The sequence below is a fragment of the Thunnus thynnus genome, chromosome 20 (genome assembly GCF_963924715.1).
Source record: "Thunnus thynnus chromosome 20, fThuThy2.1, whole genome shotgun sequence".
Classification (NCBI taxonomy): domain Eukaryota; kingdom Metazoa; phylum Chordata; class Actinopteri; order Scombriformes; family Scombridae; genus Thunnus; species Thunnus thynnus.
In genome coordinates, this window is record NC_089536.1 from 5,441,306 (window position 1) to 5,455,042 (window position 13,737).

General features: G+C 40.7%; 1 protein-coding gene and 1 long non-coding RNA gene across 9 annotated transcripts in view; one reads left to right on the plus strand and one right to left on the minus strand.

The window, feature by feature from the left end:
• skap1 (src kinase associated phosphoprotein 1) overlaps positions 1 to 6,453 on the minus strand; it is a 32,380-nt gene extending 25,927 nt beyond the window's left edge. The window contains exons 1-4 of one of the 3 annotated variants that reach the window (XM_067575419.1): positions 5,137 to 6,453; positions 3,330 to 3,435; positions 2,762 to 2,787; positions 2,506 to 2,619 (exon numbers count right to left, since the gene is read on the minus strand). In XM_067575419.1, coding sequence (XP_067431520.1) covers positions 2,506 to 2,619; positions 2,762 to 2,787; positions 3,330 to 3,435; positions 5,137 to 5,176 — 286 coding nt within the window. In that variant the 5' untranslated portion in view covers positions 5,177 to 6,453. The remainder of the gene's footprint in view (positions 1 to 2,505; positions 2,620 to 2,761; positions 2,788 to 3,329; positions 3,436 to 5,136) is intronic. The other 2 variants (XM_067575418.1, XM_067575417.1) reach the window with 2 other exon arrangements.
• Positions 6,454 to 7,128: 675 nt separating this feature from the next.
• Positions 7,129 to 13,737, plus strand: part of LOC137171489 (uncharacterized) — a 31,511-nt gene continuing 24,902 nt past the window's right edge. For all 6 annotated transcript variants that reach the window (XR_010924766.1, XR_010924768.1, XR_010924767.1 and 3 more), the window contains exons 1-2: positions 7,129 to 7,654; positions 10,695 to 10,790. This is a non-coding gene — a long non-coding RNA (uncharacterized lncRNA). The remainder of the gene's footprint in view (positions 7,655 to 10,694; positions 10,791 to 13,737) is intronic.

Consider the following 13,737-nt stretch of genomic DNA (forward strand, 5'->3'; position numbering starts at 1 on the left):
GTGCTAAAAAAGAGAGAGCAGCAGACGAGGCTGGGGTGAGGCTGCAGGCGCGGTCAGGTCACCGGTGCGGTCGGCGGGTGAAACTCAGTTCACATTACCATGCAGACACCCGGGCTAACAATGGAGGCTCCATCTGTTCCTGTCAGCCATTACAAATCTGGTGTCACCCAGTCCGCTGAAGACAACAGGCCACCGCATCTAATCAAACGGCGCACAGGCTCCTCCTGCGTGTAAAAGCAGCCATCGACTTCACACTCACTCACTCTCTGGTTAGGGAACAGAGAGCAGCGAAGGCAGGCAGTCGATTACCACGGATAATACATTCTCCCAGTCACAAAGTCTCTTTTGTGTACAGTAGGCTCGAATAAAATGATACGATTAAACTCTAAAGAATAAGCTCAATTTTCTACCTTCTCTTTAAAGCCGAACGCTTTTCTCTGAATCACAAATTCATCGTTTATTTTTTTTACAACAAAGGTTTTCTACTGATTTTTTTTTTTTGCGTTCAGGGAATAAAAGACAATCTAAAGAATCGTCACCGCTGATGACTCTTCCTCCTAAAATGTCACTGATTTCATTAAGTGGTCATGCCATTATTTTCCACAAACACTCCCTCTTCTTCTCTTGAAACAGACCGCCCAGCAGAAAAGTGTGAGCCGTTTCTTTCAACTGGCAGTGAACAGAGAATGAACTATGAACTCCACATGCCCTTTTAGTGAGGACACAGGCCATTCACTACCATAACACGGTCGCAATCCCCCAGCAATAAAAAAAAAAAAAGACACAGCGCAGTGAGGTGCATGTTTTTCTTACAGAGTCAAATGTTATGATTATTGATCCAACAATAAAAATGTGTATTTTTGGGGGGGGGGTTTTGAGTGCAGTTATTCAGTTTAGTTTCAAACTGCAAATAAAAGAAAGAGAAGTCTGTGGTGATGCTGCGTAATTGGCTATTTCTCACATTTAACGCAGACAATGATGTGACACCATGTTGGAGCTTTTAACAACCATCACATTCCACAGTAGCAGACGGTGTAGTTTGTAGTTGGGTGTGTTACTATAATAGCCTTAAGGGAAATTTTTTTAAAGCATTTCAGATTTAGATTTTGTTCGTTGCCCCGAGGAAATCTCGCTTTGTTTATTCTCAACAATTTCAAAAAGTGAATTATGATCGTCTTGTGGTCTATCTCCCCGCCATCTGCTGTGATTTGTTTACTCTATTTGTCCCAAAAGTTGCGGAGAAAGGCGGCAGTTACTCTTCTGTGGGCAGAGGACGTAAGAGTTCATTAAGCCGTTTTCAAATAAAAAGGGGGATAATTTTTTGACGACATCCAGCTGGCGTTAACTACCGGTATCACAAAACAACCGCAGACAGCAGCGATGTTTTCTTTTTCTGAAGATTCCACGTGATTCTAGCTTTACCTCAGGAAAAGGAGCCAAAAAAAAAGTGGTAGAGATGGGCACCTGAGGCGGCCGAGTCAATAATGCCCACCTGCGGCATGTCACGTCAAGGGCTATTAGCTGGCGCATAGAGTCAGAAATACAAAAAGTCTGAACGGGGAGGGAGGGCAAGTCCGAGAAAGGGGAAGATCGAGAGAAAGATTGATAAAGGGAGAGAGGGATGGAACACACATGGCCCCTCAGGTACAGTGTTGTATTTCAAACCCGGTTGTGAAAGAATAGAGGGGCTCGGGGTCAATCAATCACTGCATTAGCCCGCAGCTACAAAGCCTCCTCTCTGTGTGGGCCGCCTCCATGCCTCCCACAGTCCACACATGCACCTCAAGGGGGGGAAAAGATCAGGCGGCAGAGGATCGGCCACTGGAGGGAGCTCTAGGTCACCGATCAGGCCTTTGTGAACCACTGGACCCCCCCCTACTCCTCCTCCTCCTCTTCTCCAGCGTCAGGGCAGCCTACCTGCACACTGGCCAGGAGGGAGAGGAGAAGGGAGGAGGAGGAGGAGGAGTCATTGATGTCAGCACAGCAAGGTAGGAGGCCAGCAAAGGAGGAGATTTCACAGATGTGGGCTGTCTTTTTTTGTGTGTGTGTGTGTCAAATTAAGAGGATAAGCAACAATATACAAGCAAAAAGATCCGCCTGCGCTTCCTGTGGCGAGGTGTAGGTGTGTCAGTGAGGATAGCGTGTTAAAACTGCACTTTTCTCAGGGGAATGCCGCATCGCCTCCTGTGACAATAACTCCTCCTTTTTACCTTTTCCTTTGTTGGTGCAGAACTCCTCGTACACCGTCGCCTCTCAGCAGAGACACATGTTCACAAAGGACAATATAGACGTGTACGTTTCATTATTAGGGTTAAATTTCACCTCATTCCCCTTGGTTTAACTAGATGATATGAGCTGAAAACTATACATATAATACGAGCTAGTGTCTCCTATTAGTGCTGCTTTGCTCCGCAGAGACAGAATCAGGCCTTTCAGAGCTCAGATCTTTGCCTCAACAGCTTATAAACACATCAGGAATCGGACTCAAGACTGTTGTTAACTTACACTCAACGGCTCCGTCATCCTGGTAGTCAGAAGCTACCGAAGCATCGTCTGACTGGGCAGAGCGACCCAGACTGGAACTGCGATTGTCATCGGAACCGTCTTCTTCCCTGTCTGCTGAGTGTGTGTGTGTGTGTGTGTGAAATAAAGAGATAAAGCAAAGGAGGGAGTGAGTCAAATATGAAAAAAAGACTTTAAAACACACAGCTCAGTGTAGAATGTGATACTGTGATGATGGAGATCGGGGTGTTTTACTTACTTCGGAAGGGGAATTCCTGAGGGTTTCTGTAGAATCAAAAACAAGCATAAGTCAAAATCTTACGTTGAATTGAAGTATTTTCTGTGCTCTCAGTTTACAGACATATTCAGCTCCAGTATTTGCTTCGAAAAATTTAGTAATTGTTTCCTGCAAAGAGGACCACAAAACCACAAGTTCGCTTTACCAGTGCAATGTGTCTGTTATCGTGCAGTGCAGACAACATCAGTGGAGACGGTTGTTTCCTGTGTAAACTAACACACTTCATACAAGACTTTCAGTTTTTTGGGTTCACAGGCTGTTCATCATGTTTGGAAACTAAATCACATTAAGATGAAATTATTCTGATGATTCTTTTAATAGATAAGAGTAAGAATGAAGTCTCAAAGGTGACGCTATCACATTGAATGAGTTCTGTGTTTAAAGCCATTACAGCAATAATTACGGTTCCTGTGTAGTGTTACAAGTAAAAGTTAGATGTTGCTTTCATGAAATTACATTGTGACACTTAAGTGGTAAAGAAGCTTTCTTTAACACTGATTTAATGTTGACTTTAGAGGTAAAATCCTACCTTGTGTGGACCACCCTGAAGTTATTCAGTAAAACGAGTCGTGTCTCTTGAGTCTTCTCGCTGAGGTCCTCATCTTGAAGGATGTCTGATACAAACAGCTCACAGTCTGAGGAGCAGAGAACACAGTAAGCATTGTGTTCATTACATGCTTTTCAAAAGACTTTTCAGGTAATGGGGTAAGAAAATGAGGACATGATTCTTAATGGAGCACACAAGCATTTAAACAGTGTGAATGATAAACACAAATACATAATCAGGCTTCTGTTTGTAAAGTTTTATCCCTCAACACATCCTCTAATTATCTACTAAGATAAAATAAGGTGATTTGATGTCGCTGATCACAGTCAGTCATCAAAGTTTAAGAACTGTGGTTTTGCATCATGAACGCTCCTGTGCGACTAGGGCTGCAACTAACAATTGCTTTCGTTATCGATTAATCCTTTGATTATTTTCTCGATTATTTTAGTCGTTTGATCGATAAAATGTCAGAATACGGTGAAAAATGTTGTTCACTGTTTACGTTCAAAACCAAATTAAAAAATCTGCTAAAAGCTACTCGGCTCCGTAACCACTGACTCTAAAGTTCATCTCGTGGTCTTCTCATGAACTCAAATAATCTTGCTTTTAATTTGACAAGCTTCCATTATTAATCTCTAGTTGATATTATGAGTGTATGTGATGAGCTACCTTTGTATTCTGTATTATGTGTCCTTTGTGTTTTGTACTGTTTGTTATTGTGCTGTTTTAATTGTGACCTGCTGAAGGGACTGCGGATGAACAACAGCTATAAGCTAACTCTGTAGTACATCAAATGGTAACATTTATGTTTAATATTCTACATGATCCCAATAAATACAACAACAAAGTCCAAGATACAACCTACAATATCATGTTTTGTCAACCCAAAGAGATTCAGTTTACTATCAGAGAGGACAAAGAAACCAGAAAATATTCACATTTAAGAAGCTGGACAACTTTTTTGTCAATCAACTAATCAATTAATCGTTGCAGCTCTATCTGCGACGATTAATCGCTTTAGTGCTTGTTCCTTGTGCTGTATGTATCATTAAAACAGAAGCTCTTAGAGTACATTAGTAAAGTCTCACTGATGCAAATGAATGACAATAATCTTTCAAATATCAGAGTCTTTCTCTGAGTCGTCAGTTGTTCCACTACAACGCCTCCTCAGGGCCGGCTTCCTGAAATCATAAAACTATTCTTTGAGTGGTTTAACTTGTAAAAAAAAGTGGAAATCCAAAGATATAACTTCTTCAATTATCCATACAGACGGAAGTGCTTATCATCAATATTTTCTTTCACCGTTTGTACTAAATTGAGCTGATGATGATGATGCTGCAGGCAAACAGGTCGGTCCACATTAACTTATCTGATTCAATGTCTTTACGTCCTCACACCCATATAACACAAAGCGCTAAAAAAAATATGCAAATGCTCCTCCAAAGGCCATGTTTGCTGGTCTGGCAGTTCATGCAAATGCAGTAAATGCAATGGTGCAACTATGCCGGGAACAGCTTACATCACCAGGCAATGGAAATATGACATTTTTTATGTTGTAAAAGGAAAATTTTCTGACCAACAGGATAAAGAAGAGCAAGAAAGACGCCACACAATATATGTTAGGTTGTTACTTTATGTTTTAAATGTCTAAATGTAAACAACCGGTAGAATAATGACATTAAATGTTATATCGACTACTTACACTATATTTCTATAGTTACACTATCCTTTAATAACAGGATTTAAAGAAAGACGAGCATTAAGAGTAAAAATAAGACAAAAACATTACCGTCCAAAAGCCTCCTGATGTCATCTGGGATTGTCCCCATTCCTGACTTTCACCTGTCCAACTCGACACACTTGGGTTCTCTGACTTTTTCAGACTTTTTCTGCCTTTCCACACTTTGATTTTTTTGCTCTACAAGACTACCTATGCACACCCAGCCTCTGTCATACTGTTACAACTCCATAACAAACAGTCTAGCACACACACACACACACACACACTCACTCACTCACAGATCAACTGGCACTGCATCTAACCACCTGTGCCCTATTGTTCTGAAACCTAACTTCCGTGCATGCATCAAGATTTGCACAAAACGGGGTGGAGCAGGTGCACGGATGACAACTTCCTCTGCACTCTAGTTTCTCAGTCGAGGCTGATGACAAGGTTTGACTGATGGGGAGAGAAAAGCCCTCAGCGTGACCAGCAGCGGCGCTGCCTGAGAGGGGATCCTGCAAACATGCAAACAGCAATACAAACTACTGAGAGAAGAGAACAGCAGGCCGGTAAACCACGGACATGATCAAGATGAATCACATGAGTCATCTCTGACCTTTATGCCTCCTTTATGACACATTCACAGCCCCTCATACCACTGATACAAAGTCATGTATTTAGTCAGGTGCTCCTGTGTGTTTGTTTGTTTAACCTAAAAGCCTGTGACCATGTATTGTTCAGTCTGAGCCATTAAATCCTCCAGAGTTAGACCTAATGGAAAGACTCAACCACAGGTGATATGTTTATACAGTAGAGCTTTGTCCCACTTTTATGATTAAATAACAGCCTATTGGTGTGTTGAAGAGATTATCTCAAGCCTCAAATATAGCTTGTTTACTCTTCTAAATACTGCATTGTTAAAGCACTATTTTATAGAGCAATAACAGCGATCAGCCTTAAGACTACTGTTCCACATAACATAGAGCTGCAACGACTGACAGAATATTAACCAGCAACTGTTTTGATAATCGTTTTGAGTCGTTTTAAAAGAAAAAAATGCTAAAATTTTCTGGTTTCTTTAGTTCTCTATGACAGTAAACTGAATATCTTTGGATTGTGAACCATTGGGACGGGACTAAACAAGACTATTTGGGTTGCATGGACATTCTTCACCATTATTTAGATCTATCTATCTATCAATGGTCATTAGCAGTGGTGGAAGATCCTCAGATCCTTTACTTAAGTAAAAGTATGTAAAAATACTCCAATACAAGTCAAAGTCCTACATGAAAAATCCTACTACAGTAAAAGTACATAAGTATTATGAACTTGATGTAGTTAAAGTATTGCAGTAAAAGTAGTGGTTTGTTCCCTCTGACTGATATATTATTATATATGACATCATTAGATTATTAATAGTGAAGCATCAGTGTTAGAGCAGCATGTTACTGTTTTAGCTGCTGGAGGTGGAGCTAGTTTACACTACTTTATATACAGTTAGATAGTTTAGTCCAGTGGTTCCCAACCTAGGGGTCATGGCCCCTCCAAAGGGTCAGCAGATGAATCTGAGGGGTCGTGAAATGATTAATGGGAGAGGAAAGAAGAAAAAACAAAGTTCTGATACACAAATCTGATCAGTTTTTGGACTTTTTCTCTAATCTTTGATTTTTGGTGAAATATTGGACCATTTGAACATTTATTGAAATGAAAGCATGTGAGAAGTTTAGAGGGAAAAATCACTATTTGGTGGAGCTGTTAACAACTCATAGACATGTGAAATGTGACCCCGACTACACACTGCTTTTTGTAAGACGTTAAAAGCCAAAAAGGTTGTAAACCACTGGTTTCATCTTTAACAATGTGTTGTATTTTAAAAGCTTGTTATATTATCAATTGTGTCAAATCTTCATCTGAAAAGTGACTAAAGCTGTCAAATAAATGTAAGTTAGTGGAGTAGAAAGTATAATGAAGCATCAAATGTACCTCAAAATTGTACTTAAGTACAGTACTTGAGTAAATGTATTTAGTTACTTTCTACCAGTAATCATTAAGCTAACCTGGTTTAACCGTCGTTTACAGTTTACTATGGAGTCGCAGGGCCGAGCTGTTAACCTGCTAACGTTAACTGTTATTAATCAGCCGGAAATGGGTAGCTGTAAGTCACCCTCTGCTGCCTGTTGCAAGTCGACGTGTGTTTCCTGAAAGCAAATGCAAATGTACTTACCTTAATTTTCCAACCAGTCACACCAAGTTTAGATGTTTTAACGTTAACGGTTGGTTAACGTTAACTTGTGGCCAACGGTTTTTCTCGTCAACTTGCAGCTAACACTAAAATAGGCCTATTGTTAGCTAGCTAACGTTGAAGTTATGTTAACGGCAGGCCGCTCGTTAGCTTGTCTGAAATAAAGACAGCCAGAATCCGTCATTTAACAACATTATTTCTGAGTAAGTTCATATATTAACCAGCTACCGTTACAAAAAAACGTGGAAATTAGTTTTAAAAGCAGTAGGACGATGCATTTGTTGTGTTTGGGGACGTTTGTGTGGATGTTGCCTTCAAGGACTCACAACGTTTGAAGTTAAGGTACGTTAGTAAAATTGTAAATCGGAGTTGCAACGATTATACAGTTGGGTTAATCGAAACAATTTGATAATCGATTAATTGTTTGTCATTTTTTAAGCAAGTATTCTCTTCTCAAATGTGAATATTTTTCTATGATAGTGAACTGTTGGAGTTTTGGACTGTGGGGCGGATGTAACAAGTCATTGAAGGCATCATTTTAGGCCCTTGAAACTTGTTGATTGGCAGTTTCCACTCTTTTCCATAACAATAAACCCATTCATTAAGAAAATACGTGGTAGATTAATCGATAATGAAAATAGATAGTTTCAGCCTTAATTCCAGCAATATTTTGGTTCAATATTTAAGTATATAAGTTCATATATTTACCACCTAATGTTACTACAACAGTGTGAATCAGTTTTTAAAGTGATATATTTTATTTGTATGTTACACTGACTATATTGCTCAGGTACTGGCAGCCTTCGAAGTTAATGCTAGTTATGGTGGTGAAGTTGTAAATTCCAAAGATTAGACGATTAGTCGATCTAAAGGGACTTAATTGGAAACAGTTTGATAATCGATTAATCAATTTTTAAGCAAATATCTGCTTGTTCCATCCTCTAAAATGTGAATATTTTCTGTTTTATTTTTATTGTCCACTATGAAAGTGAACTGATTTGAATTTTGGGCCTTGGAACTTGTGATAGGCTGACATTTTATAGACCAAACAACACTCTGATACATTAATAAAATAATCATGAAAATTAGTGCTAGTTGCAGCCTTAGTTCAATCAGTATTTTGGTGGCAATGACATTATTTCAAAGTTCCTATATTTACTACCTAATGTTACAACAAAGGTGTGAACTATTTTTTAAACTAAAGTAATTTAATTGTGTGCTACACTTGCTTTGTTTTTCCATGACATTTGTGCGTATGTTGCCTTCATGTTCTTACAATCAAGATCTGCAACTAACAATTATTTTAATTATCATTTCATTTGTTTTCGATGAATCGTTGTGGTTTATAAAACATCAAAAACACAGAAAAATGCCCTTCACAGTTTCCTAGAGTCCAAGATGACCCAAAACCATCAAATATTTGGCAGTTTCTCCTTAAAAAAAAACTACCTAAAAGATTATTCAATTGTCAAAATAGTTGCCTAATCGATTAATCGACTAATCGTTGCAGCTCTACCATCTATAAAGTGGTGAAATTGTAAATCTGAGATGTGGCCCTGTAATGAAAATCCAGTGGCATACAGCTGCTTTTTGCATAAAAATAAGAAAACATATCTCAACAGGGCAGGATGCAATTGATTCAACCAGGAAATACAACAGTAAAAAGCTCAATTAGCCGACAAAATCAGTTTTTCATTATCTTCACCCTTAAAAACCTCATTTTGGCAAATACGGTATCAGAAATGAATGAAAAAATTACAAAATGAATGAATGTAGCATCACCAAATTGGTCCCTCACTATATCTGACAGGGCGTGGATGAATGGTTTATATCAGCAGTAGAGGGTGAACAGCAGTGTGTGTGACAGGGCCGAGCTTTAACACACACACACACACGTGTGTGTGTAGAGGAGGGAGTGGTAGCAGCAGTAATACAGATAGAAATAGTGGTGGGCCTGACTATCGCCTTATTGATCCTGTATCCTGAAACACTACAAGCAAAGCCATCAAGTAACCAAAGCTCAATCAGACGCCGCTCACATCCAAACAATACACTGAATATCAATCAAAGCTGTGTTAACGCTGTAATCAAAAATACAGAATATGTAATCAAGCTAACGTTTAGCGCTGGAGATGATTGTTTCACATCCTCGGCAACATCACACACAACATGAATCGTCTATACGCAACTTTTTGAATCATATGTGTCTGTACAGGTCACTGCACACTGGGTTTAAGTTTTTAATTCATTTTTATTTAAGTATATAAAACGCAGATGTTTTCTAGGTGCCTCAATGATTTTTTTTCTTTAATTAAAGCAAGAAAGCAGGTGTTTTATTCTGACGGATTCTATTATTTTGACATGTTTTGTCTGCTCAGTTTGAATGTCTGGGAAAACACTCAAATATGAATGATAGATCTCCTCATAATAGGTTAGTCAGGGTTGTGTTGGCTTTGAAGCAGAAATCCCAACAGCTTGGGTGGTTATGCTTGAATAATAGAGCCGTACAACTCGCATTTATAACGACAAAGCCCCCCGATTAGATTACAAGACCACCTTCGTAGGTTTGGAGCACTGAGCTGGTGTTGCTGATGTCTGCTTTAACACCAACATGAGGACTTGTTCCTTTAGGTAAATGTGGTGCCGGGAAGTGGGATAAATGGGCTTTGATGACATCACATCTTTAAAAAGAAAGTCAAATTTATGACTTATGGGAAAATTGGAAGTTTCAGTTTATTCCATTTATAATTTGTATTTTATTTTTATAATTGAAGTTTTGCTTTTTTACTTTGCTTGTGATTTCATTTATAGAAGATATTGATTTTATAGGTTTGTTGGTCGTTTTGTTACTTACATCAAGGACCACAATCGAAATGACATATAGTGTGGACATTATTGTTTTTTTATTACATCAATTACACAATCAGTTGATGAACTGATTAGTCAATCGACCGTTAAGTGATTGGCCACTGTTCTAATCATTTAAGTCAATTTCTTTAAAAAAAGTCCCAAAAATCAATTGGTTTCGACTGCTTTAATGTGGATATTTACTGGTTTTCATTGTCCTCTGTGAGAGTTAATTGAATATCTTTGGTTTTGGACTTCTGGTCGGACAAAACAAACAATTTTTAGATTTCAACTTGGACTCTGGGCAGTGATGGGATTTTTTAACCTATTTTCTGACATTTTATAGCATCAATGAATCTAAAAGATAATCAGCAGATTAAACAATAATTAAAATAAATGCGAGTTGCAGCCCTACATACATTGTAAATTTTTAAAAAAAAATAGCAATTTTCCTTCAGTGTGTTGTAATATTTTGATCATTGTCTGTATTTTTCAGTATTTCATGACGGTCTCCTTCCCTGTCACCTCTCTACAGGAAGCCACGGGGTCAGAGCGAGTTGAGTCCCATGTCAGGATTGTCCCCACGTTGACCTGCGGCTGACTGGCCTCCCAGCAAAAAGCCCCTGTGAAGGTAAGAGGAACTGGGGTCCCCTCCTCCTGGAATAGAGGTTCCCTCCCCTTGACAGCTCCACAGAGCCCCAGCCACCTGCCTGCTGGGTCAGCCCCATATGAAAAGGGAAGCCCTTTGTAATCCGACGGGGATTACACCACCCAACAATGCACCGCTGAAAGAGCGACAAAAGCCCTGTATCAAACGCCGCTGAGGGGGAGCACGGCTATGATCTCCCGCTACTACCAACACTGACTCCTCTGCCACCTCTCATCTCCCCAAGAGGCTCTTCAACCCCCCCCCTCCCCACCCCTCCACCTTTAGCATTCGCTGCCTCTGTCCTCCTTCTGCCCTCTCATCTCTAGGATCTGGCCTTTTATCAGCGCATTCCTTTTCATTTGCATTGCGGTGTGGGGAGGGACAGCGGGTCTCTCTGATCTGATAGAGCCAGGAGAGAGAGTCAGGAGGATCCTCAGGGCATGAAGGGTGTGTGTGTGTGTGTTTGAGTGTGTGTATCCTGCCCTGCAAACACACACACACACACACATCACATTGCATTCTCAAGATAGGCAGGAACTCTTTGCAAAGAGCAGAGGGACAAACAGTGAAGCACCCATGCCTGTCTTTCAGGCTCTGTTTGTCTTTATTTTAGAAAAGGAAGTTTAGTGGTTGAAGGGCATGATTTCACTCAAAATGAGGCATTCGCTTCTAAAAATGTGTAATTATCATCCTTAATATCCTTATAATACTTCAAGAAAAAGTTTCACATTATCTTGTTTTAAAATCTGAACTATTCACATAAATCAGCGAGAGTAGCTGTCACCCTTTTTCAAACAGCAAATATCTGCTGGAAACACGTCACCGAGTGTTCAAACCCTCCACGAAAAAAAAGGTGTCCGGCCTGATTTCTTTTAAGGGTCTCTTGTTTGTGTTGCTCGAGGAGATAAAAAAGAGGTAGTTTACCTTTCGGATTTCCTTTAGAATCATTGTATTCCCAACCCACCCATTGCTCAAACATATGTCAGCGTAGGGGGGCTTCGGTGGCGGCGAGGTAAAAAAAAAAAAGTGATGATAGATTGAGGACACAAAAGACGGAGGAGCAAATGTGTGGCCGCTAAATCTACAACCTTCAGTCAGACACACATTGACTGACTCGTGGAAAAAAAAGGGGGGGTTTAGGAGTGGGGGGGGGGGGTTACCTCAGCTTGTACTCGAATCGATGTTAGCCCCTGAGAGCATTGAATAGAAAATCATCCAAATTGTATTATGTTAGGATATATGAGCCATTTCAAAATATTAATTCAGCATTATTTGAGGTGTCTGTTAAGGATAGCAGTTACAGCTAGCGGCGCGTCGACTCGACTGACTGATTACATACCTCTATTACACGTGATATATGAATGTATGAGAGGGACCTATTTTTCATTACCAAGACATTGTCCCTAGAGGCAGTTGTTAAAGAAGAATCTATGAATTATCCCCCTGGAACAACTGGCCCCTGTCACGAGATGAGAAGGCAGGAACGGGGGAAAAGGAAAGGAAAGGGAAGGTAAAAAAAAAAAAAAAAAAAAAAAGAGGGAAGGGAGGCAACGCGCTATTGATAGTAGTGGGATTGAGAGACTGGAAGGAGGCCAGAAGAATGTGTCTGCCAGTGCTTGTGATCCTGCACACTGCCGCCTCTCCCTCTGTCCAGTTAATTGGAATACAAAGCAGAGCGGGGTCGATGAGAGAGCGGTGGTGGTGGTGGTGGTGGCGAAGAGGAGGAGTGAGGAGGAGGAGGAGGAGGAGTGAGGAGGGAGGGAGGTAGCTGCTGTCTGTCTCCAGCAACACTCAACCTTCAGTGCTCGCTGGGAATTGACTGGGGAACCAGCAAGCGAGACCGACACACTGTCACTGGTAAAATGAACTGTCACCTTGCATTTCTCAACCTCCTGGCAGCATCGAATTGGCCGCTTTGAACCATGTGACGTGACACTGATTGAGTTCTGGTTTCTTCTCCCCCCCCTCCTCCTCCTCCTCCTCCTCCTCCTGGGCTCTAAAGGAAGGAGCTGGTTTAATTTCAAGTGTACAGACTCTCCATGCAAAGTATCAACACGCCGTCACAACGACGCTGAGCATCGCCCGCGACTCGTATCTTTACACCAAAACCCTTCTCACGGATGCTCTATCCTTCCTCACCGCCCCTCATTATTTCATTGTGCTGCTTCGTTACTCTGCCTCTCTGCTAGTTTTGTTTTTCTTACGGCATATAGTCATGGCAGTCTGACAGGCACACGGAGGAGGAAAACTATTAGGGGTAGCCATTTGGATCCTGGAGGCAATCCCAGGGAGTATTAAGACGTTAACCCTGGCCAAGTCACTTGTCTCTCTCAGTTACTATGCTGATAGAGTGGGGAAAGGATGCAGTCGCAAGGGGGTGGGGGTGGAGGGGACCCAGGAGGCTGGTTGGGGCTTCAGGTCGGCTGGCGCTTCCAGATCCAATAGAGCCTGACTCGGATGGGGGGATGGTTGTCAAGAATCTCCCAGGCTGGGCTAAAAAGAGCCTCAATGCCACAACAAAGGAGGAAGAGATTGTGCCATTCATAACTAGACGGAAAGGTTTCACTGAACGATAACGGCGGGAAAGTATTGAAAATTAAATTAATATCAGTGAAAATCGAAAGAGCAAAATCACACGTGTGATTCTTTTAATTTCCAACATCTTTACACCATCTGAAGAAGTGCTAAAAAAGTAGAGTTTTCATTGAAATGGTTAATATAAAGTGTATGGATTCCATTAAAGCAATGATATTTCTACCTTAAACATCATAGAGCTGCTGGGTTCGGGGGTCTAGGATACCTTCTGCCTCGTCTGCTTCTTCAAAAAATATCAGTTGTTTGCTTTTATGGTTCAATTTTGCAGTTTTTACTATTTTCTTTTGCAATATTTCTTTGGTCAGCCGTTTCTCTGTCGTCATGAAAGTTGGCG